The sequence below is a fragment of the Knufia obscura genome (genome assembly GCF_036327395.1).
Source record: "Knufia obscura strain CCFEE 5817 isolate CBS 148926 chromosome Unknown scaffold_1, whole genome shotgun sequence".
Taxonomy (NCBI): domain Eukaryota; kingdom Fungi; phylum Ascomycota; class Eurotiomycetes; order Chaetothyriales; family Trichomeriaceae; genus Knufia; species Knufia obscura.
This window is the reverse complement of record NW_027042687.1, coordinates 1,354,474-1,381,591: the sequence shown is the minus strand read 5'-3', so window position 1 is coordinate 1,381,591 and position 27,118 is coordinate 1,354,474. Positions and strand designations below refer to the sequence as shown.

General features: G+C 52.0%; 11 protein-coding genes and 1 non-coding gene across 12 annotated transcripts; 7 read left to right on the top strand and 5 right to left on the bottom strand.

The window, feature by feature from the left end:
- Positions 1-388: 388 nt before the first annotated feature.
- Positions 389-3,589, top strand: MET10 (sulfite reductase [NADPH] flavoprotein component; the record flags this gene model as incomplete). The annotated part of the gene is made up of 1 exon (XM_064868954.1): positions 389-3,589. The coding sequence occupies one exon, from the start codon at positions 389-391 to the stop codon at positions 3,587-3,589; it is 3,201 nt and encodes a 1,066-aa protein (XP_064734451.1).
- A 963-nt stretch (positions 3,590-4,552) lies between these two features.
- Positions 4,553-6,472, top strand: PMZ80_000503 (uncharacterized protein; the record flags this gene model as incomplete). The annotated part of the gene is made up of 2 exons (XM_064868953.1): positions 4,553-4,655; positions 4,728-6,472. The coding sequence occupies 2 exons, from the start codon at positions 4,553-4,555 to the stop codon at positions 6,470-6,472; spliced, it is 1,848 nt and encodes a 615-aa protein (XP_064734450.1).
- A 1,382-nt stretch (positions 6,473-7,854) lies between these two features.
- Positions 7,855-10,304, bottom strand: CDC27 (anaphase-promoting complex subunit cdc27; the record flags this gene model as incomplete). The annotated part of the gene is made up of 2 exons (XM_064868952.1): positions 7,855-7,941; positions 7,995-10,304. The coding sequence occupies 2 exons, from the start codon at positions 10,302-10,304 to the stop codon at positions 7,855-7,857; spliced, it is 2,397 nt and encodes a 798-aa protein (XP_064734449.1).
- Positions 10,305-10,844: 540 nt separating this feature from the next.
- Positions 10,845-11,427, top strand: PMZ80_000501 (uncharacterized protein; the record flags this gene model as incomplete). The annotated part of the gene is made up of 2 exons (XM_064868951.1): positions 10,845-10,853; positions 10,912-11,427. The coding sequence occupies 2 exons, from the start codon at positions 10,845-10,847 to the stop codon at positions 11,425-11,427; spliced, it is 525 nt and encodes a 174-aa protein (XP_064734448.1).
- Positions 11,428-11,937: 510 nt separating this feature from the next.
- On the bottom strand, positions 11,938-12,019 carry PMZ80_000500. Its single transcript has one exon. It is a non-coding gene; the product is annotated as a tRNA-Glu (tRNA).
- A 352-nt stretch (positions 12,020-12,371) lies between these two features.
- Positions 12,372-14,216, bottom strand: PMZ80_000499 (uncharacterized protein; the record flags this gene model as incomplete). The annotated part of the gene is made up of 1 exon (XM_064868950.1): positions 12,372-14,216. The coding sequence occupies one exon, from the start codon at positions 14,214-14,216 to the stop codon at positions 12,372-12,374; it is 1,845 nt and encodes a 614-aa protein (XP_064734447.1).
- A 911-nt stretch (positions 14,217-15,127) lies between these two features.
- PMZ80_000498 (uncharacterized protein) lies at positions 15,128-15,481 on the bottom strand (the record flags this gene model as incomplete). The annotated part of the gene is made up of 1 exon (XM_064868949.1): positions 15,128-15,481. The coding sequence occupies one exon, from the start codon at positions 15,479-15,481 to the stop codon at positions 15,128-15,130; it is 354 nt and encodes a 117-aa protein (XP_064734446.1).
- Positions 15,482-16,062: 581 nt separating this feature from the next.
- On the top strand, positions 16,063-20,779 carry JHD1 (JmjC domain-containing histone demethylation protein 1; the record flags this gene model as incomplete). Its single annotated transcript, XM_064868948.1, has 2 exons — positions 16,063-19,677; positions 19,730-20,779. The coding sequence occupies 2 exons, from the start codon at positions 16,063-16,065 to the stop codon at positions 20,777-20,779; spliced, it is 4,665 nt and encodes a 1,554-aa protein (XP_064734445.1).
- Positions 20,780-21,345: 566 nt separating this feature from the next.
- TWF1 (Twinfilin-1) lies at positions 21,346-22,426 on the top strand (the record flags this gene model as incomplete). Its single annotated transcript, XM_064868947.1, has 2 exons — positions 21,346-21,364; positions 21,417-22,426. 2 exons carry the CDS (start codon positions 21,346-21,348, stop codon positions 22,424-22,426), a joined length of 1,029 nt encoding a protein of 342 aa, XP_064734444.1.
- A 720-nt stretch (positions 22,427-23,146) lies between these two features.
- On the bottom strand, positions 23,147-23,479 carry ini1 (Pre-mRNA-splicing factor ini1; the record flags this gene model as incomplete). Its single annotated transcript, XM_064868946.1, has 1 exon — positions 23,147-23,479. The coding sequence occupies one exon, from the start codon at positions 23,477-23,479 to the stop codon at positions 23,147-23,149; it is 333 nt and encodes a 110-aa protein (XP_064734443.1).
- A 507-nt stretch (positions 23,480-23,986) lies between these two features.
- Positions 23,987-25,021, top strand: PMZ80_000494 (uncharacterized protein; the record flags this gene model as incomplete). Its single annotated transcript, XM_064868945.1, has 1 exon — positions 23,987-25,021. The coding sequence occupies one exon, from the start codon at positions 23,987-23,989 to the stop codon at positions 25,019-25,021; it is 1,035 nt and encodes a 344-aa protein (XP_064734442.1).
- An 844-nt stretch (positions 25,022-25,865) lies between these two features.
- On the top strand, positions 25,866-26,978 carry PMZ80_000493 (uncharacterized protein; the record flags this gene model as incomplete). The annotated part of the gene is made up of 1 exon (XM_064868944.1): positions 25,866-26,978. One exon carries the CDS (start codon positions 25,866-25,868, stop codon positions 26,976-26,978), a length of 1,113 nt encoding a protein of 370 aa, XP_064734441.1.
- Between the last annotated feature and the right edge of the window lie 140 nt (positions 26,979-27,118).

Sequence of the window (27,118 nt, the reverse complement as noted above, 5' to 3'; positions counted from 1 at the left end):
CTAAATGAAGGCCAATGATAGACCTCGAAGTACGGTGATGGCTGAAGACCACAGGTGTTAGCACGTGGCACGAGGCCGATTTAGATCCGGCCGATCGGTCAGGCTGAATCTTGCATGGACCGTCGGCCGACGGTGTATCTCATGCCGACCGACTTTTTTAGTGCGAATTGCGTGATCACGAATTTGTGGTGAAGTCAGTGCCGGCTCTCACACATGGCTGGGGACAAGGCCGAGCGGTTGTCGCAAAGTCAAAAAATGTGAAGAGCAAGGGGTAGGTCTGGCCACCGGCCTGGCTAAATGCTTTTCAATCACTTTTCTTCCTGGCGATGCTCCCCAGACTATCCCAAGGCGCCCCTACCGTTCCTCGACACCCTCAATTACCACAGCTATGGCCAGCAAAGAGCCACAGCCAACGTCGGGTGCCCTCCCTTTTGGCAAGCAGATTGGCCTCTCGACAATAGCTGGGCCAACCTATGTGACGGCTCAGACCTTGGTGCAGCAAGTCGCATATCTGCTCTCGGACAAGCTATGGTCATATAGTCCAGAGACTTTCGATCTCGACATTTCAGCACGGCAATGGGCTCAGGAGCAAGAAAAGAACGTTCATGGCTACTCGCCGAAGGTGCAATCAATGGACATTAGATCTGGCGCAGGAACAGCCGCACTGGGATACATCTTCTCGAAGGACTTTGATGTGAAGAGGAGGCATATTCCGCAAGCTGTTCTCGCATCTTCATCTGCTCTCAACTTCCTGCGACAAGCTCTGGACCAGCTGTCCCTCCTTTACGGCGTCAACAATCCTCTTGTCGCACATGTTGCAGCTTCCGGTTATGATGGCAGCAAGAACGGTGCTTTGGCGTCCGACTACATTTCTACCATGTGGTTGGCGGAAGATTTAGGTTTCAACCTGGTCGCGAGTCAGTCTGCGCACGAAGCTCAGCACATTTCTCTCCTCGCGACCCTTCTTTCTCAGGATGTACCTGCTATCCACACTTACGATGGTGTGAAGATGAGCCGAGATACCACCAGAGTAATCGATATCCTTGATCAGGCAAATCTGCAGAAAGCGTACCAGAACGTCCTTAAGGCAATTGAAGGAGACGATCACAAGCATTCCACAACTGAGGGAAAGGTTCTGAAGACCATTAAGGCACTCAACGAGGAGCTCGGAACAGACTACAAGGCTTTCGAGTACTACGGTCACTCAGCTGCTGAGCAAGTCTTAGTGACCTTTGGTTCAGTTGAGTCTTCCTTGGCTGCGCAGGTTGCTGAGAAGTTGGCTCAAGCTGGAGGCAAGGTCGGCGTGGTCAATGTGCGAGTCTATAGACCATTCATCGAAGAGTCGTTCCTGAAGGCTCTGCCATCCACTGTCAAGACTATTGGTGTCCTGGGTCAGGTGACAACAGCTCAAGAAGTCTCGGAAGGTGGAATCCGATCACGACTGTACGAGGACGTGCTTGCAGCCGTCTCTTTCAACACCGTTCTGGCTCAAACACCAGAGGTGAGAGACATCAAGTTCGCGAAATCCGAATCGTGGTCGCCGCAAAGTGTGGCTGGTGTCTACCACATGCTTGCAGGCAGACCGGTTGATACCATGCCGCAGTCAGAGCTTGCGCCAATCCTGCTCGATGCTGAGGTCCAGCAGTACACCTTTTGGAACGTCGATGATTCTCCATCTGCATCCGCTGCTCACTATCTTGCACAGGCTCTTGCAAAGGACTCTTCGCAGAATGTTGCCATCAGCACGGCGTATGATAACCTTGTTCAGGGTGGCATACACCGAATCGACATTCGAAAGTCGCCGAAGAGCTTGGACGCCACGTATGTCATCACCGAAGCTGATGCAGCCATTGTCATCGATGTTGCTCTGTTCGAGAAGGTCGATATCTTTTCCGGCATCGAAGCTGGGGGAAAGCTTATCCTTGTCCTGCCTGGAGTCAAGGATGAGGATGTCGAGAAGAAGATTCCCGCCGTGGCACGAAAGGAAATCGCGAAGAAGAACATCAGCCTTTTCTTGATCAACCCTGAAGCTACCGAGCTCGAAGTCGAGGACGAAGGTCTTGTCTCGCTTATTGTGCAGACCGCATTCCTTCGAGTCGCTCTTGCACGATCTGAAGAAACGGGTATTCAGAAACTTGCTCAGTATGGTACTGATATTCATACTCTTGAGAAAGTCGTGGCAGATCTCGAGAAGACACTTAGACAAGTTGAAGTGCCAAAAGAATGGGCGGAAGCAGAGGTTGACGCATCGAAGCCAGCACCAGTGGCAAACATCACTACGAATAGCTTCCAATCATGGGATAAATCTGAGGAAGAGTCGCCGTCCCTTCTCCGAACATGGCAGAAGGCTGCCAAGGGCCTGCTCTTCAAGGAGGCTTACGGAACCGAGGAGATCCTCCGTCCTGACCTGCCAACCAAGACGTACACTGTTCACGTCAAGGAGAATCGCCGTCTCACACCACTCACATACGACCGAAACATTTTCCACATTGAGTTCGACCTGGGTACTTCTGGTCTGAAGTACGCTATTGGCGAAGCCCTGGGCGTCCATGCAGAGAACGACCACGATCAAGTGATGGACTTCATCAAATGGTATGGTCTTGACCCAGAAGAAGTCGTCGAAGTCGCAGCGCTAAACAACCCGCACAAATTCGAGAACCGAACAGTCTACCAAGCCTTGATCCAAAACATCGATATCTTCGGTCGACCACCCAAGAAGTTCTACGAGGCTCTGGCAGAGTATGCCTCGAACGAGGAAGAGAAGAAGAATTTGCTCACGATGGCTGGTCCAGATGGCTACAAAGAGTTCCAACGCAGAGCAGAAGTCGACACCGTCACCTACGCGGATGTCCTCCTTGAATTCTCCTCCGCCCACCCGTCATTCCACGAAATCGCACGCATCGTCGCGCCGATGAAGAGACGAGAATATTCCATCGCCTCCTGCCAAGCTGTTACACCTACTTCCGTCGCCCTAATGGTCGTGGTCGTGAACTGGACCGACCCACGTGGCCGAGACAGGTTCGGCCAGGCCACTCGATATATGTGGCAGCTCCACCCGGGTCAAACAGTAACCGTCTCCGTCAAGCCATCCGTCATGAAACTACCCGCCAAGTCAACACAGCCCATCATCATGGCCGGTCTCGGAACTGGTCTCGCACCCTTCCGCGCCTTCGTGCAGCACCGCGCCATGGAGAAAGCTCAAGGCAAAGAAATCGGCTCAGTTCTATTGTACATGGGTTCGCGCCACCAACGCGAAGAATACTGCTACGGCGAGGAGTGGGAAGCCTACCAGGACGCTGGTGTAATCACACTGCTTGGGCGTGCATTCTCACGAGACCAGCCGCAGAAGATCTACATTCAGGACCGGATGAGGCAGACAATCGATGAGATTATCGAGGCGTATAGGAAGCAGGAGGGTGCGTTTTATCTTTGCGGACCGACGTGGCCGGTGCCGGACGTAACGAACGTGCTGGAGGAGGCGATTGCGAAGGAGTGGGCTGCTGCTGGGCAGAAGGTGAAGAAGGGAGAGACGAGTAAGGAGATCATGAAGTTGAAGGATGAAGGGAGGTATGTGTTGGAGGTGTACTAGATCGATGTAGAGACGATAGAATGTAATTGTGTATAATTATTGCGCATACATTGGTCTTCCTTCAACGTGCATCTCGAGTCCCTATCGTGCGTTGAGTCCATGAGCATAACTCGACCTGACACCAATCAATATTTTCACCTCCATCATGGTACTGCTCGATCATGCCCGCCAGTGAATCCATTTACGAGCCTAGCGTTACGTGTCCGCCATAACCGGGGTAAGGTCCCGCCAATGCAACCATATCGCTATATTCATTATTGTTGCGTAGGCTTGGCACGGGAATGCAGAACATTTCCTGCTGCTTTCTGCCTGTAGGCGAACATTACATGTTACAACTTTGAGGTGATTGCTGGAATTCGTGACAGCGTATAGTCTAGTCGATTTGCTACTCAGAGATACTAAGAACAGCTTCATCCTTGTTTTATGAAGGCCGTACATGGCTTATTGGACATGGACGGCGCTTTCATCCTGACTTCGGCTAACCTCCTCAATCCGAGGTGCTCATGCCAAGCCTACGCAACAATAATGAATATAGCGATACTCGATCAATACTAGCGCGAACTTATGTCTTTTGCCTTGCGCCTGCCACGTTTTCCCTCTTCCTGCTTCTCATAGTACCACCGCGAAAGGCTCAATTCTGTCATGGGCCATTGCGGATCATTATCAAGACAGCTTCGACCAAGTCGAACACCATGATGTCCCAATCTCCTGCGAATCATCATGTACAGTTCGTGTTAAAACGGCCTGCCTATTGTATTCGCAGACCTTCATCCCAGTCATTCGCTTCAAGGACATTATACGAGCTGGTGGAAACGTCAAAATAGCCATGCCCTCCTGAAACCACCACTAACTCTGAAGCTACGAGAACTTTGGGACTCCCGCCGATCTCAGTGATGAGGATGGCAGAAGATCGCGCTAAGGTAATGCAAGAAACTTATGAAAAACGACCAATGGTATCTTGCCATGTCCCGAGCTGCAATTGGCCACGCAGGTAAGGCAATCCTGAACGTCGCATGTTGGCGCTTCTCGTGGAGTATTTCAATCAGTGCAGCACCAACATTTAAGGGTAAGTCATTTATGGTTGTTTTACGGCTCACACGAAGAAACTCCAGATCATGGTGCTTCTGACAACCTCAAGCTCTCTACGACATTCAGAGCAAATCTTCAAACCCTGCAAGAGCGCAATTGTTCTTGTCTCAGGTTGGTGCTCCGCCGTTGATGCCGCATCAAGCTGTGTCCACTACTGGTCAGGAACTCATTATGGCCACACACGAAGCCAACTATCTCCACCACACGAACGAGAGCGCTCTGTTGCCACATGAAGGTGCCTACAATCTTGTTCAACTGGGTTACAATCACGCCGAACTGCCTTTGCCGCCAATGATAGCTGAAAAAACGGTCAGCGGCCATCCGACCAAAGCGGACTGGCGCAGGATCAAGCCCATCTTCGTGCGACTTTACTTCCACGAGGAAAAGCACCTCAAAGATGTGGTGAATGAACTAGAGCAGAAACACTGGTTTCGTGCAAGCGAAAACATGTTCAAGAAGCGCATCAATGCATGGAGTTTGGATCGTAGACTTAAACAGCATGAAGTGGAACGCATTCTCGGTATTCTCGCTCAACGCGAAGCTCAACGCAAAGCTCAACACAAAGACACAGTTTTCTTTCTACGGCGCAAGCAAGTCGACATGCAGAACGTCTTCCGATACGTGCGTCGGAAAGGGCTGAGTGTTCGGGACCTCGAAGCGAGATACCGCTTAGGGCAAAGCAAGAGCTGCCCTGACTTGCAGGTCGTCTCACCAAAGGCTGTTCAACCTTGGTCGTCACCACCAGCTGCAGAGGACGCCCTCGAATGGTTCCTGTACGAAGGCAGAATTCTGGTATTCGGTCTTCTAGACGCTGGATTGTGCAAGGTAACGGATCGAGGCATCAGTTATGGAGTGGATCCCGTCCATGATCAGGCAACAGACCTTCTTCGTGCACCCTGGAAACGCTTGAGGACCCATCTTGACATCGGTCCGATTCGCAGGCTTGGACTGCTATTAGAAGAAGTTGTCAGATCTCACAACCTTGGCACCCTCCGTGATGTTCTTCACATGCTGACGCGCATTGTACAAGCTGGCCACGAGAGACTAGCACAATCATGCTTAGATCAGCTACGGAGCTTAATCAAGATTAAGCTATCAGCATTTTCTGCACAATTTCGGTTCCTGCAGCAAATGGCTAGGCTACATCCAGCGCAGACCACCTACGCTTGTTTGGCATTGTGTGATTTGTACGTCAATATACATGTGGAGTTGCGGCCCTACGATGCAAAGTTCCAGCTTCGTTCCAAATTCATTCTCCAGCAGTTACGGTTTGATTTGCAGGGTCAACCATTTTCTCCATACGAGTTTCTGGACCAACATATGAGGCACTTTGGCCCGCTTCACTTGGCGACACTGGCACTGCTGTCGCAGATCTTGGGCTCCGACGAAGAGGCACTTATCAACCAGACGGTGGAGGAGCTCTTGTTCTACCTTATCATCAAGTTTGAGCACCTGAAGTGTGAATGCCCCCGTCGGGGCCTCGTCTTTGATGGCATCCACCTTCAGCTGCTTGCGGCAGAATTTTTGGCTAAAATCTACGAGTTGGTGGGCGCGCGGGAGCAGGCCACTTGGGTGTTCGAAACAATATTGATATGCTCCTCTGCGTACCGTTTGAGTCTAGATGTGGAGTACGGTGTCTTGGAATGGCTGGTTCACTTGAGGGATTGTACGACTCCAGAGGAGGAGAAGCGATACCGTGAGCGGATGCTCGAGATCAGAGACATATGGGCGAACGAGCTGGAGGCCGCAGTGCCAGACGAGAGCCTTGCAGCGGCTTGCAGAGGAAGCTCTTGAATGCGACAACCACTATCATGTCCGGGAACAAGGTTGCTTGCGTCCTTTGATGACCGATGGAGTGGTGCAGTCAATGGCATCAGGCAAGAACTTTTCATTCTCTCGCCAAATGCTGGCAGCGTGTACCCAGCGATGGTTTTGTGTTAGTCTCCGTCGCACGGTATCTCAGGTACCTTGGAAGGTCAGCTTTCCCGGTGCCTCCGAGCCTCCTAGCCCAACACCATAAGATGACTCGAATCCCCATAGATCCAGGCAGCTCGTGATAGAACCGTCAGCTTCTTCCTCTGTTCCTTCTTCCTCTTACCTCCTCCCCTCATCCATACCTACCAACACAGACAGTAACCAGATCATCTTTTCCCTCATGCGACTACGTCCTCCTTCTCACGCACGAAACCGCCACACCCGCTGCACCCTCATAAGCTCATCCGCCCACGGAACAACATAAGACTACCAAGCTCGGGCTAGACAGACAGATCCCAACGCACTCGCTCCTGAGCTGAGCTGAGAGCTCCTCCGTATAGGGCAGGAACACTCCTCATCGCCGGGGGGCTGGCAAAACGGACGATACACACATATCGGTGTGTTCCCACTATGGCAGAAGCAGTACGTGGCCTGGTCTCGTTGAAGACTCAACTTCAAGTCCGCAACCAAGGCACACGAGTATACTGGCTGATCGTTGGTCGGTAGCAAGCCAGTAGACCAGAGCCGGCGATATTCCGTAGTGTAGCCGCAGCACAAGACGAATTTCGAAAGGGTCTCGTGTTCGTCGCGCTGTGTTTGTGATCAAAGTTGTGCTTATTAGTAGCCAATTTGTGGTAAGCGACAGCGCTGCACATTGGTTTCTAGTTAGTACCACGGGGTTTCTCAACTTTGCGTGTCAACACGAGTCTCAGTCGAGACCGAAGTGGCCACGACTTCGTGTTGCGAATAACGAGAAGAAATGGAACATACGACGGAAGGTGACATTGCATTCGTATTCATGATGCATACCATCATCACCTGCCTGCTGACCAGCCATGCCTAGTCATGCCCCTTTCCGAAGATTAACTGTCTCCATCCCAAGCCCTAAATTGTCTTCATTTTTCCAGAGACAGGTCAAGTATACCAGTAACGCCATGCAAGATATCCAAATAATCACGCTATGCTATAATCAAAGATGAATATGCCCTTGTTTTTGAGCCAGCTGAGTCCCGTCTGTGAGAGGTGAATGTTCACACGCTTCTTGCCATGGGACCCCCTTGTAGTGACCGCCTCTTTCAGTATTTGTGGCAGAGGAATGTCGACTGATGTAGATCGAACTGCGAATCAAGAGGTTTTGCTTCAGAGGTGTAAAATATGTAAGGGGGCTGCTTGAGTTTGTCGCTGGTGGTGGTATAATCATCTCAATCCATATCCTCATCACCATCAGCATCGGGTATGTCCTCTTCGTCATCAAGAGACTCCATCGCGTCCTTAATATACTGCGCAGCCTGTCAAACATCGTTAGCACACGTTTGACATAATTACACGAACAGCAACATACCTTCGGATCAAGATTGAGCGCCACCGTGAACGCTCTCACAGCCTCAGTCTTTCTGCCCAGCATCTTGCACAGCCGACCACTCAAGAACCAAACATTCGCTTCATCAGGAGCAATCTCTTTGAGCACCTCTAGCTCCGAGAGTGCCTCTTCTGGTCTACCGAGACCCATAAGACATCTCGCCTTCTTGAATCTCGACAGTGCGTTCTTTGGCGCAAGTCTGCACGCCCTATCATAGAACTTGAGCGCTTGATCCAGCGGTTTCGTCTTCTCGACCACTGTCCCGATTGCACACGTGAGGACTGCATTCGACGGGTTGATGCTCGCTGCCGTCCTATAATGTGATTCTGCCACGCTGTACTTGCCCAACTTGGTGTAGACCTTGCCTAGACCATACCACGCATTGTAATGTCTGTTGTCCGCTGCAATGGCACAGCGATAAGCTTCGAGTGCCTTAGCGAACTCTTCATTCTCGATGTACTCGTGTCCTTGCAGTGTGAAGCCATAAGCAAAACTGGGATCAAGCTGTGTCGCGCGACGGAAACACTTCAGTGCCTGTTCATGTTCGCGCTGTAACGAGAATGAATTGCCGATGGCGATCCAAGTTTGGGGCGAGTTACGCTCCACTTCTACTAGTTCGTGCGCGAGGTATGCGAGTTCGATTTCTGATTTCAGCTGGTAGAGGACTGTGCTGTAGATCTCCATGTCTTCTAGTCTTGATGGTGCCGTTTGCCGTACTCGGATAAAGTACTTTTCTGCTTCGGCGTGTTGAGACATCTCGTTGTAGGCTCTGGCTATTTGGGAGAGGACGTATGATGTCTCGCGCTGGGCGGACGGTAAAGAATTGTAGGTCTGGATTGCAATGTGGCACTCGAAGTGGGAGAGAGAACAGTGAGCCGTAGCTAGACGATTGAAAAGGTCGAGAATGGTTCGGAAGCCTTCGAGGTCTTTTTCAGCCCGGTTCTCTTGTTGTGGAGGTGGCTGTTCGAGCATCGCTGGTAAAAAAGGTACTGACGGAGCGCGGTTCTCTCTACTCTCGGCATCAGGAGGCTCGGCGCTCGGCGCGGTCTTCATTCTGTTGCCACTGACGGCTCTACCGACAGTTGCAGTTGTGGCTGTTCTTGGCTTGACGGCAGGTGCCTTTGCCTTTTTGATATCTCTTTCTTGCCGCAGGCCTAATGAATTTGCTAGCGAGGACATTTTATTTGTAGAGGTAGCGCTCGGCGGTCTCGAAGTTTGTGATCTCGTCGTCCGCCGTACTGGCTCTGATAACTGTGATGGAGCCACTGCACCAGATACAGTTCGCTTAGAAGGTGGACCGGGAGGTGGTGGTTCGTGATGTGGTTCTTCGCTTGTCGGTTTTAACCTCGACTTAAGTCTTGTAGATGTAGATTTTAACCTTGTCGATGGATCTGGCTGCACGTCCTGTATGCTCCTTGCCTTTCGTAACGGCGCAGGCGGGGCTTCGTATCTGGCATTTCCATTCACATTCTGCATCATGCTATCCTCATCGACCATTGTGGATGGGGTTGGCATTAGTTCGTCGTCGTGAATGTTGTTCGCTGCGCTAATATTGATTTTGCTGTTGTTCAGCTTCTCGAACAGCGCGTTAGGGTGACCGTTCGTTTTCTGGGTGGACATGAAGGGGTCCGGCATAGACGGATGGCTTGGTGGTTGTTGAGGTATTGACGCGTATTGGGTCGGTCTCTCTTGCAACTTCTCATTCGCTGCATACTGGGCATGCACCATATTGACCATATCTGGATTCAGCCTGTAGATCGCAGGCACATTAACCTTTGCGCCCGACTCAACCAGCAAGGTATAGGCATCCCACATGAACGGGTTCAGCCTGAGACTGTTCACCCAGCAGTCCACAGCTTTCTCCATGTTCTTGTGACCCTTCCATAACTTTCCCGCCAGACATAATACTGCCGCAGCATCGGGTAAATGTTGCCGCCGTGTTTCGTTGTGCTGCGTGAGTGTATTTCGCCCTTGCCATAATGGCCGACTCTTTTCCAGCGCTTGATTGCCGTCAATATACCTCCCCAGTTCAAGACATGCTTGCGCGAAGACGTATGCGCAGCCCAAATGTGTGCCCTTGATCGCGTAGGGTCTACTCGTGTCCCAGGACGCTTTGGTATAGCCGCATTGAAACTGGCAGTGTGCGAGAAGGAAAGCAGCTTCAGCACTCCTCGACTCGTATGCGACTAATCTCTGAGCAAGGAAGAGGGCGTTCTTCAACAAGTTGTTGTCCAGGTTGTAGTAGACGAGTTGCCTCAGCTGCGAGCCGGGAGATGCTGTTGGCGGTGCCATTGTCGCGAGATTATGTAGAGCAGAAGTCGATCAGCAGATATGGGATCTAGTTCGGAGGGCATCGAAGTCGATCTGTCTTCGTGCAGTGGTATTACGAGTGGCTCAGATCGATCAGCGCGTTGGTTGCATGCCAATCCCAAGGTGCAGCTCGTTCAAAACAAATGAGAAACATTAGCCATATTAGCAGTCGTACTTCATTATTGCGTGTCGCGTGATTCGCCGATCTCCAATACCAACGCCTGGGTCGTAAGTGTGTAACAATATGAACTAGTGGGAGAAGAGACTCGTGGGCGGTTGTTGTCGTGATCACGTTGTTGTGATGAAAGCGGAAGTGACGAGGCTGGAAACCCAGCTGCGGACTGATCGACGGCCCCAATTGCGGCCAATTGATGGCGGGGATCGAGATTATTCACTCTTCACTGTCAGGTTCCTTGAATTCAGCCAGACTGTTGCGGAGGCTGATGCAAGGGTCAGTCTTGACGAATACATGCTACTGATGCTCTATCGCAACCCATCAAGAAATTGGTCGTGTGCGACAGGATGGCACAAGTACGTCACCGCACGCAGCTCAATATGCTGGATGGTCGCTGACAGCGCGATCATCTAGAAATCCGCAAAGTCCTTAGCCGTAAGGAACAGCGCGCGTCTGAAACAGACCCATCTTATCACCCTCATCGTCCACCTCGTATTCCTCCTGTTGGCGTTCACCTTACGACGCTCACTCAAATTGACGCCCTATCTAGCGTTGTCAGCGCCCGCGCTGGCTTTGGAGTACTGGCTTGAGTCTATCGCACGACCACGATATGATGCTCAGGGAAATCTACGAAAAGCAGGGGAGGACCTCGATGCGCCGGGCTTGACAGAGTTCTTTTGGGATATGATATATTGGACTTGGATCAACCTGGTTGTGGTCATGATTATGGGGAACAGAGCCTGGTGGGCCTACCTTGTGGTCCCTGCCTATGCTGGTTATGCTGCATTCACGACTGCTCGGGGCGTGAAGGGTATGTTTGGTGGAATGGCTGGTGCTGCTGGTGAGGGTGATACTAGTGCGCAAGCGCAGAGCAAGAGGCAGCAGAAGATGGAGGCTAGGGGTGGCCAGCAGAAGGTCAGATATAGGTGAGGGTCAAGGGGTGAGGTTATGTTGCAAAGTGATGTCTTTAGATGACATGCCTGCGCAATGCTGCAGTTACAGCGGTCCATACATTCGGCCAAAAAGGAAGTGTGAAGAGATTCACTCAAGAAACTACGGACCCCTGGAGAGAAAAGTCGAGAAAGCCTTCAAAGAGGGTGCAATATACGCCGGTAGGTGCCAGAGGAACAGCTGAGGTGTACGAAGTCTGTGGCCTGTCAAACATGAGTCGCGTGAGTAGGCCTACACGGTCAATCGTTCCTGCCGATTCTCTATGTAGCGAGCGCCTTCCTATCGACCAAATACTGTAAAGCCACGCTCCTTCATGCATATTAGTGCGAAGACAAGATCATCTCCTGCCAAAAAGGCGGTATTGTATGGCGCACACCTCGCACAAGACGTAGCTTGGTCGTCCTCTCGTGTTCATTCCTCACCTCGACCTTTTTCTACAGCTTTCGCAAAAATGAGTCCAAGGTATAGAAACGAGCAAAAATGAATCCATTCCGGAACGGGGAATCGAACCCCGAGCTAGCCGGGAACTCTTGATGAGAGCGGCTGATGTTGACCATTACACCATTCCGGAGTTAGATCGTGTGAGCTGATTGTTGAGCATAATTTTCAAATTTATGTATAGAACCATGTCCATCTCACAAGCAGGTTTGCCGAGATCCCTGGTAACCTACCTCCTCATTCACGTAGGCAGGTAAACAAATTACACTGTGCTTCGACACAGCGAGCTCAACAGTCTAACAAGATCACTAGCAGCCATAAGCAACGAAGACCAGCGTACATTCCGACTACGGAATTACAGCCTCGCAGAAAGCTTGCAGACTCACAAAATCGATCGAGCCTGAGCTTGAAACACTGAACAATAGGCTTCAGAAAACTACGCTTGTCAGGATACTGACGTGCCCTTAGTATTCAGAAACGCACTACTACTTAAAACTCAAAGGCATAGCCTGATCCAACTTCTTATAATCCCTCCACCCCTCCCCTTCCAACCGCGCAGCCTTAGCCATATTCTCATCATCCATCTGCTGCAAATGCGCACTCAACCACTCCTGCACCGCCGGCTCACTCGTCCCGATGATTCGTGCCGCGAGCAGTATCGCATTCGTGCTGTTCGCGATACCGACGGTAGCAACCGGGATTCCCCGCGGCATCTGCACGATGGCGAAGAGTGAGTCGAGACCATCCATGCTGGATGCTTTGACCGGACAACCAACGACGGGGACGGTCGTTTCACTCGCCATCATGCCCGGTAGATGAGCTGCGCCGCCTGCCGCGGCAACGATGGCCTTGAAGCCGCGGGAGGCGGCGGCTTTGCCAAAGTTGAGCATGTGTTGCGGGGTTCTGTGGGCGGAGGTTATAGTGACGAGGTAGGGGATTGGCATCTTATCGAGGAGTTCGAGGCCGGGCCGGAGGGTTGCGAGGTCGGTGTCGCTGCCCATTACGACGGCGAGGAGCGGTTTTGCGGGTGGTATAGGGTTGCGCTTTAGCAGTTCTGTTGCTGTCGCGGAGATGTCCTCGTTGCTGTTCTTGGCACTGTCCTTGTGGGCCCGGATTGAGTCGACGAGGATGATGAGGGGGTGGATCTTCTGTTCTATTTCTGACATGCTCTTGCCGACTATGGTGATATGGCCCATTTTGCGACCTGGCCGACCGTCGCCTTTGCCGTAGAGGTGGACTTTTGCGCCGGGGATTTTGAGGGCGGAGCGGGCGACGAGGAGATGTGAGTCTGGTTGGGGGCCGCCGAGGATGTTGAGCATTACTGCTGCGTTTACTGCTAGGTCTGTGGAGCCCGGTGTGATTGTGGATGATAGATCCGGGCTTATTGCGCGGAGATGAGCTTCGTATTGTGACATGTGGCAGGCTTCGATTGTGTAATGGCCACTGTTGTGTGGTCGTGGTGCGATCTCGTTGATAAGAAGGGTATCGTCTTCGAGGAGGAAGAGCTCGACGCCGAAGACGCCTGTGCCTTGAAACGTTGAGACGGCTTTTCTGGCTAGGTCTTGAGCTTGTCGTTGAACTTTGGAGGGGACTTCGCGCGGTGGTGTGTATGTTAGTTTGCATATGCTGTCCTCGTGGACGGTTTCTGTGACGGGGAAGGCGAGAGTAGACTGTTCGTATTGGTCACCAGAGGCCTCCTGTGCAGTCTTGACGACCATCACGGCGAGCTCTTTCTTGAATGGTGCCCACCTCTCTGCGTAGAGGGGACGATCAGAGAGACTTTTGAGGGCTGGTTCAATGTCTTCCACCTTCATGATTGGGTAGTTTCCTCTTCCGTCGTATGCTTGTGTTCGTGCTTTCAGCATTATGGGAAGGCCGCCGAGCTCCAACGCAATCTCTTTCAGGCCCTGTGGACTGCTGGTGCCAACGCCTTTGGAGTCTGCTGTTGGGATGCCATGCTTGGCAAGATGTTGTTTCTGAGCGTACTTGTCCTGGATTGTGCGGACAGTCTGCCATGAAGGTTGTATTCTGTGCCACGACTGGCTGTCTGCTACAAATGGCGACTCTGCTTCGAGCTCTTCGAGAACCTTTGTATCAACGTGCTCGATCTCGTAGGTCAGAATATCTGCTTTTGAAGCCAGCTGGCGCACATCTGCGGACTTTGCGAATGAGCCTGTAACATGGCTTGAGTTGGCGATCTGATTTATCTGCTTTGCTGGGGCGGTTTCTGTGTCTAGGATTGCCACTCTGATATTGAGTCTATGGGCAGCCTCCACAAGCATGCGACCAAGCTGACCCCCGCCAAGAACACCTATAGTACGGGAGTCCATGGTTGGGAAGGTAGTGAAAGCGGTCAAGGAAACGATTATGCTGTTCGAGGCCTGCTCAAATATTCGGACAGCTGTAGGTGCGCCGGTGCGGATCACAGAAGTATTCAAAAAGGACTGTTGTGGTTTGCAGAAGACTCAGATATTCATGTTCAGGTTTCACAAAAAGCTCAATTTGCTCGTCGCGGAACTTTTGGCATTCAATAAAATTCTATCTTGGCACTCAGGCTGGGTTGTACCAGATCATGGTACCTTTGAGAAATACACTCCTTTCAATGGAACGACCACACATCACCGCGCAGAGTCCTTGCATTCCTCAGATATTTTACAAATTGTGCGAGCATGAGCTGGAGAAGTTGTGGTTCTGGTAGTGTTCTGTACTCAAATCTGACTCGTATGGTTCTTTCCTCTATCAATCAACAATGCCCTATCCACGACCACGACCTTTGCGCCTTCCACGAACTGATATACCGGGAACCGTATATCCTTTGCTACCAATCATGCAGCATATCTGGAAAGATAATCACCAACACCTTCCGAAGGTCAATATCAGATGAGGCCAGTTTTGACCTCATCCGGCGTAGAACATCTCACGGGTTGCTCTTGAGGCTTATTTGGGAGTGCACTGAGGGTTTTGGCTTCCCGTTGTAGGTTCCATGTAGGAATTTCTTTTGGTAGCTCTTGCCGTGCGAGAGTCATTGCTTCAACACGAATTGAGCCTTAGCTGGTTGCCGGACCGCTCTTGATCCAGTCGTCATACAAGCGGCCTAGGCACTCGGAGCCGCCATCTATGAGCATGTAATCAATGGTCGTGAAGGAGATTCACTCCAGCCTGCCAGCGATCTATCTGCCTTGTCGGAATCTGTGGGATATGTGTCGTAGGTTCCATATTTGCACAAATAAGTGTTCAACGTTCAATCAATGCCGTGTTCTTGCTTCATCTTCTCGAGATTCTCCTGCCTAGCAGCAATATCTTCAGTGGCAGAAGTGATCTTCATCTTCTCGGGCTGATGGTAGAGGACGACCAGATATCTGTTCATGAAGTTGAAGCCATTCAGTCTGTCGCAGGCATTCTTCGCATCCATAACATCCTCATAGACGACATAGGCTGTTCCCTTGGTGTTGTTTGTGGAACCAGCTCTTATCTGTCTGAGGGGACCGTGCTTGCCGAAAAGATCGAAGAGGGTCGGAGTATCGACATTGTAGGGCAGATTCTTGACGAAAAGGATGCGGTTGGCTTCGGGTGCCAACTTGTTGCTTCGAGACATGCTGCTTTGCCTGTTGAAGAAAAAGGGAAGAGTGGAGGACGTTGACCGCAAGTGGTGAAATGTGGTAGGGCGGACCTCTTTTGCGGCGAAAATAACGAGGCTGCACCTTCGACCGAGGACAACCACCACCAAGTCGTCGCTGGCGGGCGTCGATGTCGATTATGTTGAGTGACGTAGATAGTAAGACTCTCAAAAACCCAACGAACAGTATGAAGCAGGATTTAGAGTAATTCAAGGTGCTGGAAGGAGGAAGACGTAGTGATTCTGGGCTAGTCACATGCATAGAGTATTGTACTAGTAGTCGAAATTGGTCGCAGGCTCAAAGTTGCCGGGGACTTCTGCTTCACCAGCCAGCAGCGGGTCGAGTAAAGTCAAGTTCACTTCCCAACCACACTACACCGCACTACTACCGACTCTCGTTCACTGCAACATAGCGACACCAAGTTACTGTTGGCAATGTCGCCCGTACACGATCCAATGTGACATTTGCGTCCTGAAGCGCCCTGCACGAGCTACTTCGTCGCCGAACCCCGCCTGCGCAGCGCCAGTCACATATAAACAACAACCAACCACCACCCGCCATGCCCACTTCAACAGCCTGGCGGCGTCGCAACGAAAGTACTCCGCGGCGGGGTAGCAGTCCTGAGCGCCCTAGAGCGGACTCGATCGAGAGACTGTCGCCTGAGCCCGTACCTACGACTCCTACACGCCCACACAACTCCTCGAGTCGCAAGAAGAGAGAACAGAGAGAGCAGAGAGAACCCAACGGACACCCTCTCCAAGGTCTTGGTCTGTCACACACTGCCCTCTCCGACAAATCTGTACCAGACCCCGACCATCTCTACCTGGATGAAGAGGGTAGAGCTCATCTCGGCGCTAAGGTGCGCTCGCCGAAACACAACAGGGACAGCGACCATGCTACTACGCACACAGCACGTCGGGCAAGTGCTAAAGCGTCTACCACTCAATATCGGGGCCCGCCGAAGAGGGGCCACACACGCGCTGGCTCAACCATCGACGACCTGGCCAACATAGCAATCGCCACGAGTCCTGAATTCACAAGCTCGAATACTGCTTTCCACTTTGGCGGCAGTCCCATCTTCCATTCGACTTCCAGGCCGAACACTTCCTACATCAACGGCTACTCCCAAGACTCGTTCGACAGGCCGGCCAAAAGGATAAAATCAGAAAGATTCCACCCTATGGAATGGTCAGAACCACAAGAGAGACCGCGCAGCAGTTACACATATCAACCCGAGGTCAGAAAGGAGGATGCTGAATTGTTGCTAAGTCTGCAGAATGGGTTTAGCTTCAAGTCTCTCCCACAGCCTGCTGCACCTGCGCCCAAAACCGACTCAATACCAGACCCACTACAGTATCCTCAGCTTCAGAATCCCTTCGAATCAGGAGCGTCCGAGATAGAAGAGGAGGGCACGGCGAAGAAAGACGCCCAACATGTACCGGAAACATCACGCCACGATCTCGAGCACGAGCCATCAGTGCCCCACCCGCTTCCTGCAGTCGACCACGAAATGCCCGAGGACAATGATCAGAAAATGGAAGACGTAGAAGTTTTAGATCATACGAAACACGATGCAGAGCAAGAGACGGAAGGTGCGACCGAACCAGGGAATGACAACGAAGAATTACAGAAGCCTCCTCCTATTCAAGCTGCGACTGGTACTGCCGAGCATGAAGTCGAAGATGAGCCTCAACAGCTACCACAACTAGTCTCACTTCCGGATATACCACAGGAACACCAGACAGATGCCGCGAAGAAGTCGAGAAGAGTCCCCATCCAGACACAACCAGTCTGTCCGACCTGCGATCAGATGCAATATAATGGAAGAGAAGGCGAAGCGACAATCGACTGGATCAAATGCGAAGGCTCTTGCAACAGATGGTTTCACATCCCTTGTGCTGGGTTTTCCGATCACGAAGTGAAGAAAGTAGCCAAGTTCATATGCAAGGATTGCGAGCCAAAACACGGTCAGACCACTTACGCCAGAACGTCAACAAGAGCAAGAGCTGCTCCAGACTATGCTGCACTCAACGAAGGCGTCATGAAGAGTTCCGAAGATACCACAATGCATCATTTCGTGCCCAAGTTCAAGGATGGCACTATCAAGTACCACACGGACAACTTCGCCAGAATACGTCCAGAGCTGTTGACGACAGAATTTTGGGAGAATATGGATGGTATGAAAAGGCCTTTTGTCGTGCCCGCGTGCTGGAATCCGAGATTTGGCGAAACGACTATCCACTCGACCCAGCTAGAAGAGCAGGAAGAAACAGAACAAAGAGAGAAGGCATATGTCACGTTCACTACCGATGGGGAGACTCTCCACGAGTCTAATGAGCAGTCGACGCCAACATCCGTATTCCAGACAGTTCCAGACGAGGTCTTAGATGTTGATCAGGACTACTTAGATATGGTTATGCCTCGACATCTGACGGTGCGCAAGGTAGCTGAGCTATACGGTCCTGATGAACCTGTTCCTGTCATTGAGGTCAAGACGCAAGAGACGAAAGGAAAATTTACATTGCGGCAGTGGGCCAATTACTATGAAGAGACTGGCAGCAAACCTATCAGAAATGTCATCAGTTTAGAGGTCTCGCACAGCCGACTAGGACGACTGATTCGACGCCCGAAAGTAGTGCGCGATATTGACCTCGAAGCACAGGTCTGGGACCCACAATCTCGAGCTGACGGCAAGAAGAGACCAATTGCCTTTTACTGTTTGATGTCTGTTGGAGACAGCTATACGGATTTTCATATCGATTTTGGTGGTTCTTCCGTCTACTATCACATTCTCAAGGGCATGAAGACATTCTTCTTCATACCACCGACAGAGAAATACCTCAAGAAGTACGAAGAGTGGAACAACTCACCCAACCAGAATGAGACCTGGTTGCCCGATCTCTGCGACGGCAATGTCACTAGGGTCGACTTGCGACCAGGAGATACTGCCTTCATTCCTGCTGGCTGGATACACTCTGTATGGACGCCAGAGGACAGTCTAGTAATTGGTGGCAACTTCCTGACTCGTTACGATCTCGACGCCCAGATCAGAGTCACTCAAATCGAGAAAGCGACCAATGTTGCGCCTTCCTTCAGATATCCGTTTTTCCAGAAAGTCATGTGGTACACTTTGATGAAGTACCTCGACGACGATCCAGTTCCCGAAAGCGTCATTCGTGATTTCCAAGACGACCCAGAGTACCGATATCTGCGCGCAAGACCTGTGTGGGCAGATCATGATATCGAATATACAGTCGACAATGAACCAGACGAGGCCGATTTCAACGCACGCAACTACTCAAAATCCGAGCTGAAAGGCTTGCCTGCTCTGAGGGACTACCTCTACCGCACTGCCAGAATCTATGCAGATCTACCTGTGGAGAACATCAACAAGAAGCAAATTGATGCTGTCAAAGCGTCCGTGCCCAAGAATCATGGAGACCCATTGCAGCAGATTTGTGAGTTCGCAGTCTGGGTGGCGTGGAAGACTGGAAATGTGACTGTCCCAGATTGGGTTCATTCTGATTCCGTATTGCAACAAGAGCTCGATAAAAGGGATAAAGACAAGGTAAAAAAGCCAGAAGTGTTTAGGATACCACCAGAACGTGCATCGACGCGACGCAAGAACCAAGGCTCGCCTGCTCCACTTGCATCAGAACGCCAAGAAAGCCCTGAAACTCGTGATTCGAAATCTCCAACTGACGCGTCGAACCTTCCTTATCCACGCATCGCTTGTGCAAACTGTCGCAAGAAAAGGCAAAAGTGTCAGCATCAACCTGGATCTAGAATTGAAGAATCTGCAAAGGAAACACTCGAGAAAGATAGGCGCTACTCCAACGTGACAATCGACATTGCCAAACTAGCAAGAGCGTCACCTGTTGTTCCCTCCGTTGAAGCATCTGGACCACAAACGCAACCGCAACCTCAACCGCAACCTACAGCTACTGCACCATCAGTGCAAGCATCAGTCGCAGCACCAGCATCTATTATCGAAGAAAGCACATCAGAAACTATCGAAGAATCGCCCACTATGGATCTTGCGCAAGCAGCATTAGCGAGAATGAACTCACAGCCGCCTGAATCAAATGGCATACTGATGAATGGCGCGACACCCACTCCAGGTAGCGCCAAGAAGGGAAGAAGTAAAGCTTGCGAAGAATGTCGCAAAAGCAAGGTAAGTCCGCCGTTGTTGCGATCCTGCGAAGTCACGAGCTGATAATGCGCAGCGGCGTTGTGTTCATGATGAGCATGGTAGAGTCGACCCTGCTAAAGCTGCAGAACCTTCTAAACCGCGCGGTTCAGCTAGTGGCAAGCGACCTGCTCGAATAAGTGACGAGCATCAGCACAAGAAGGTCAAGTCAGAGAACATTAGCCACGATGACAATTACCCTGTCTTTATGCCTGAACCAGATATTGATGCCATGATCGATCCTGCTTTAATGGCACCTATCGACCCGATGTTGGGGTTGCAGTATCACCAACCTCCGCTGCCGATACCAGATATCAACGTCATGAGCAGACCGCCTCAACATCCATCGACGCAGAATAATATGACGATGCCAAATGGTCCCGTTCAGCCAGCAATTGATCCCAACCTAGACCCAGCATTGGCAAACCAATCGGCGATAGATCCCAGTCTTGATTCAGCAGCAAGCTTCAGTGATCAGCCACAAGCAGCGCTGCCAGCAGCACTTCCACAATTAAGGACAGCGGCAATCAGCACGCCGAACGTCGATAAGAGCTTCTCACCAATCACGGCCGAGTCCGCCGAAGCAAGATCGAAACACGAGTCGGAAGAGGACCAGTCATATCCTGCGCAAAGTACAACAGAAAATAACGGGATTGACGGAGCAATGGCCAACTCACAGGTCAACGGCGCTGACCATGCTGCTGCGGCACCAGTTGTTGAAGTCAAGCAGGAATCAAAGATCGAGCAGCGCAGACCATCGACCACGGCGACCGCCAGTTCACCCAAAGCTGAGGTCAAGAGCTCACCTGCTCGTCGAACGAGCAGTCACACATCTGGGACGATCCATCAGGCCGCTGTGACGCAGCGACCTACAGAAACGGACACAATCACCGCGAACCATAGCCCGAAGCAGGAAACGAATTCGCAGGTCAAAGAGGAGGCGGCAACGCCGGCTCGTGAGGTAGCAAGAGCCGAGACGGCAGTAAGCGAGAGTAGCGAACCTGAAGACCCAAGCGAGCGGCTTGCACGGGAACTACAGGCGTCAGAACATGGCTTGAGGAGGAGACCAAGTGTCCGGATTTCTTAGAAGGGAGTTTAGGACGCGGCCCGAGCTGAGAGTGATACCACGAGGGCTTGATGGCGTATACAGCATAGGTGAATGGATTTGAACATATTTTGCATGAAAGGTTCGGTGTATGAAGGACTGCCGAATGCTATGGGACTTGCCTGTGAGCAAGCAGGATGATACCAGAAAGACTTGTTACTATACTTAGGTTTAGGATTGCACATATTGGCTTACTACTTGACAACACTTCTCAACCCGCACCAGCTTTGGCTGTCTGCTGTAGTGACTTTCAACAATATATTGTCTCGTTCGCCGATTCTGATGAGCATAAGATCGGTGCCTGAATCTCGAAATCTGCGTCATCCTCAGGCGCGCCAAACAACATGTCCGCAACTTCCTCGAGCGGCATGTGCTCCTGCTGTGATTGAGGCCAAACTCTTTACTCTTTACTTGAACTACGACTGCGCTGAGATCCCTACCTACTCTAGTCTAGTCCACTTTCGAAATCTCACCCTCAAACATATTGCTCTGGCCCGAACCCCCTCTCGCGGGATCTCTTCGCCAGCAACTCCTGCCCCTCCACCACAATGCAGTCAGGAATAACAGGTACTCAACCTCCCTTCCCACAACAGAGATACACTCAGCTAACTCTGTCCAGCCTCCACGGAACTAACAGAAGCCTTCAACGCCTTCACCCTCGACTCCTCCCTCTTCGCCCTCCCCATAACAATAACCGGCGAATCCCTCCAACCACAGTCCGCCATCCCCTTCACATCCTCAGACTTCAATGTATCCCTATCAAGCCTACAAGAGCACTTGCAGCCTAAAACCCCAATCTACCTCATCCTCCGCCCCTCACCGCAACAGAACAATGGGTTAATAGCAATCACATACGTCCCCAGTACCGCGCCAGTCCGACAGAAGATGCTTTTCGCAAGCACACGGAATACACTCATTCGCGATCTAGGGTTGGAGAAATTCGGCGATAACGTATTCGTTACGGATGCGGAGGAGGTGTTAGATCCGCGGCAGTGGGAGACAAGAGGGAAGGGGGATAAGAGCGACGCGGGCAGGAGTCAGGATATACTAAGTACGGAGGAACGGGAACTCCAGGGTGTTAAGCGCGCTGAGGAGGAGGAACGGCATGGAACGAGTGGACGGGATTTGATGGGAGAGGGTGGGTGTGGTGGGGGGAGACTTGCGATGAAGATTACGGGGGATGCGAAGGAGGCGCTGGGGAGCTTAGCAAGGGAGGGCGCGTTTGTGCGGTTGGGTATTGAGATTGCGAGTGAGACGCTGGAGTTGGTTGCGAGGGAGGGGGGTGTCAGTCCGAGTCAATTTCTGGGGTCGATACCGGGGGATCGTCCGACGTATAGTTTTTATCGGTATCCGGGGACGGAAGGCGAGGAGGTGGTGTTTTTGTATACGTGTCCGGGGGGCAGTAAGGTTAAGGAGAGGATGGTGTATGCTAGTGCGAGGGCGAGTGTGTTGCAGGCGGCGAAGGGGGCGGGTGTTAATGTTACGAGGCGGTTGGAACAGGGGGACAATGATGAGGTTGGGGAGCAGAGGTTGAAGGACGAGGTTGGGATTAGCGTTGGTGAGGGTGGGAATGCGGCGCCGACGAGTAGACAGGGGTTTGCGAAGCCGAAGAGGCCGGGGAAGCGGTAGTATATTGGAGGAATACCACGTCCGAAGTATCATGCTGTTCCCTCAAGAAAAGTACTCGTGTCCTCCTAGACATGCAGTTTTATGCTTTGAGGATGCCGCTAGAACGGCCTTTGTGACTTCAATGCACACAATCAAACTTGCCAATGGTCTCGGGAAGCCGCCTGATATAGATCGATCTTGTGGCCAAAGTAGGAGAGCTGAGCCCGAAATCTTCATCTTGTATCAAGTATCCATCCGTTCATAACTGACTGTCTTGTGCAGTGTATAATCTTCTTGCCTGTTTCTCAAGCACCTTTTGGCTCCATGTTCATCAATCTCTACTCCTCACGACCGAGCACCGTGACCTCCCCTTTTCTGCAAGGTCGGGTGTACTTATGCCAGTCCCAGCGGACTTTGGCCGTTAGGGTTGGTTGTTCACTCGGTCGCGCCTGTCATTCTGTTGCCCTTGCTGCTCTGAGCCCGGCTGTTCATACCAGGAGTTTTCTCAAGTTTGCCCTTACCCGAAACAGCTAATTTTGTACAGTTGTGTCGTTGCGTCGTAGTTTGGTCATAGCCATGCCTGTCCCGTCCGACCGTCATCTTCATTCTCTTTCGTCGATCCTCCATATTCCCACAGAATCAAGATCCAGAAGAAGCAGTAGCAATAGCAGTAGCACTCGCAGCGCCAACCTTCGACCCCACCCTCGCCTCAGACTTATTCCGACTCCCTCATACACATCATCAGTACCCCTGCCCCCTAAAATTCTTCTTCTGATAAAACAGATCCGTCCTACTACTTCCCAAATTCACAATCTTCGGACACCCATCCCTATCCTTCTCGAGCCGCGTACACTCCGCACAGTAGAACGCGTCGCTGATCCCCTCCCCGCCACAAACGATGCATTTATTAGCGTAGTTGCCGAAACTGCACTCGTCGCAGATGCGCACGAGCGTGGTGGGGCGGACGTAGCTGTCGCAGATGGGGCATTTGCCGTCGCATTTGTCGCAGAGGCGGCCGAGGGAGATGCCGGGGGCTTTGCGGCAGGGGAGGAGGTCGGGGTGGTGGCGGGACATGATTGGGGGTTAGACGGGTGGGCGTGGAGTGGTGTGGTCTGGAGGAAGAAGGGAAGCGTTGGGTGGGTGGGTGGGTAGTTGTGCGATTGAAGAAGATACTGTGCCTGGTCGTGGAAGATGTCCGGTATTGAGTTTGTAGAGGGGTTGAGGTGTTTCGGTGTAGCGAACCGTGAACGGTGTGTATGGTGGTATACAGGTCGAAAATTGTTCAGTGAGTCGTGGTATACTAGTCGGGTGTTGTCAGTCGCACCAGAACTTTCTGCGGCGACGACTTTTGGTCCTGCTTTGTCAGGCTGAATTGCGGACGGAATCGATCGCGAGGCTGAGATGTCGATCTGCCGCCGCTAGTGCCAACCCTAAAACCTTCCTGCCGGAGCATTTGAGGAGCACCTTCTCCGCGAATCACAAGCCAGCCGCAAAGGAGTTGGCTTCACTTTTGCAAGTATCTGTACCTAGTCTTAACAATCCCGTTATTCTAGCCGAGACAGAGTACAAGCTTGCGCAACGATGATCCCGTCAGCAGTAGTCGTTCCAAACTCCGAGCAACCACGCCCGCAGAATGGCTCAGCCTCACCAACGCTTAAGCGCAAACTATCACACCCTACTGACCACGATCGTAAAAGGCCGAGGGTAGACACGAACACAGACAGCCTGAACTACGATGATGAAAGTAAAACCTCTCCGCCGCCGCAACCAGCGCCAAGTCAGCCTAGATCAGCCACCACAAACGGCAGCGCAACCTCCCCAAACCACCGCCGCTCTTCAGCCCTCGGCACCGCAACAGAAGAAAAGAAGCGCAATCAACGCCTATTCGGCGGTCTCCTAGGCGTCGTATCTGGGTCAACACCGCGCTCAAGTCCGGCCCACCGCAAGCGCGATGAAATAGAAGCTCGCGCGCGCGAGAGACAGAAGAAGGAGAATGAAGAGCAGGAGGCTGAGCGGCAACGGCGGAGGGAGGAGTTGGTTGCGCGGAGGAAGAAGCAGCAGAAGGTATGGGATGAGGAGAGTGTGAGGGTGCGGCATCGGAATATGAGGGATATGGCGGGGTTTTTGAGGACGAGGAGTCAGCCTGTGTTGTATTATAGGCCGTGGGAGTTGAGGGCTGAGGAGGAGGTGATTGTGGAGAGGCAGAAGAGGGAGGTGGAGGAGCAGATACGGAGGGAGCTGGGGACTGATGCGCCGGAGGAAGACCTTGTGAAGCTTGATGGCGATGAAGCTCATAGGCAAAATGGCGATAAGCAGGAGCTGTTAGAAGAGGGAATGCCGGAGGACGAGGTAGGAAACCACGAGCCTGCGCACAAGGAAGAGACTGGCGATTCGGATGGGGCAGGGCATCAAGAAGAGAAGCAGGAACTGCCCGAACACCAAGAAGAAAACGAGGAAAAGCCCAAGGACGACGACACGCTCGGTTCCCCAGATTCCAAAGTCGACGCAAATGCGGGCGCACCAGCCTTCACGAATGGAGTTGTCGACAACACCAAAGAAGACGACCACCATGATGGAGAGCTTGTCGAGGGTCAAGAGGACGATGTGATCTACTGAATTGAGGTCGATAATGACCTGGTGACACTTTCGAGGATCACCCAATCGAACGTGGGAGATGAAGACGGAACATATTACGCCATGTATTGCAAGCATATAAGGTTGCCAAAGTCGTTACTAGAGCGCAGAAGTGAACAACACCACTAAGCCACTCGCAAGCGATTGCTCTCACTCCGCCATGCATACAGCGCTGTGTCGTAACGATGTTGGTTTATCGGTATCAAGGGCCAATACAATCCTTCTTGTCGAGTACATGAATAGAAGCGCGGATGTCCTCCCCACTGGTCGTGGCTGGTGGCCTCGTCTTCACTCGAATGACCCTCACGTTTAACAGGCTTGTAGTCTCTTTACATTCACATTCTTGCAGGATGTGTATCTGGCTGTATTGCTCGCAGGCTTCAGTGCCTGAAACCCGGGCCATGGAATACCTCGTACCCCAGATACAGTATCATGCCGATCATTCGGTAGCGTGAACTTCCCCACGTTTCCAGAGACCTCGGCATCTCCTTGGCATTTGTTAGGCCGTCGGAGCGGAGCTTCGTTCGTCCTCTCTGTAAGCTTCATACTACACTCTGGGTAGCTGATGATGAATTTCTGGAGATCAGAGTACTTGATTGCATCAATCAGCTTCAGTCATAGTCAAGGTCAAATATCGATGTTCTAGCTATACCCAACGAACTTTTCGTCAACTAGCCTCGATCTCATTTCAACCAACTGGGGCCACATACAGTACAAAAGTACTAAGGTAACGACCGCTTCCTTCGACGGTCCTCAGAAACAGCCAGCACAAGACACTGAGCTACATCAACATCCACCAACCTCGACCCCACTATCACCACCCACCATGCCCACCGACCCCTCCAAGCAAGGCACCCTCAGCCAGACCCGCTACCTAGACTCAAAACTCGACAAACTCCGCCCCAACGACCCGCGCGTCTCCCACAAAACCGCAATCCTAAATGGCTACACCTACGGCTACTTGCACGCCCTCCCCAGCGGCCCCAAATATGCCACAATAGTCCTGATCCACGGGTTCCCCGATCTCTCCTTCGGCTGGCGCTATCAGATCCCCTTCCTAACTAATCTCGGCTACGAAGTCATCGCGCCCGACTGTCTCGGCTATGGCCGGAGTGATAGTCCGCCAACGAGCAGGATAGCTGCGTATACGTACCGGCGCATCGCGGATGATATCGAGGAGTTATGTCGGCAGCTTGGCATCAGCTCTATTATCCTGGGTGGCCACGACTGGGGCGGTGCAATCGTGTACAGAGTCAGTCAGTTCAAGAGGGACTTGGTGAAAGCGGTGTTCAGTATCTGCACGCCGTATGAGATGCCGCGGGCGGGGTATACACCACTTAAACAGCTTGTCGCGAAGCAGATTCCGAACTTTGCGTATCAGTTGCATTTCGCGAGTGGGGAGATCGAGGAGGCCGTGCAGTCGCCGAGTGAGATTCGGAGTTTCTTGAATAGTCTTTATGGGGCGCGGACTGTGACGGCTGATGGATCGCGGGGTGGGAGTGCGTTCGACGCGAATGGACGGGTCGCGTTGGATTTGTTACCGAAGATGGGCAAAAGTAAGTTGTTGAGTGATGAGGAGATGGATTACTATGTGCGTGAGTATGCGAGGCATGGGATTAATGGGCCGCTGAATTGGTATCGGGCGAGGGAGGCGATGTTTTTGGATGATTTGGATTTCTTTTTTGACGGGCCGGGGACGGTGGCGGAGAAGGCCAAGGGGAGGGTTATTGGGATTGAGCAGCCGTGTTTGTTTGTGTTTGCGACGAGGGATATGGCGTTGCAGGAGTGGATGAGTAGGCAGATGGCGGGGAGGATTCCGCGGTTGACGAGACGGGATGTGGAGGCTAGTCATTGGGCTTTGTGGGAGAGGCCGGAGGTGGTGAACGGGCATATTGGGGAGTGGCTTGGGAAGGTGGTGGGGGAGAGGAGTAAGTTATGAGGACGGAACGGTCGGTGTTTGGTTGGAGAAAGGTTTGGTGTCGCGCTATGTTGTGCAGCTTATGGCTTATGAATAGTTTGGTCCAGCTCAATCAAGGTCTCTGTCACAGCAATAATACCGCCAGAAGCAACAACAGCATG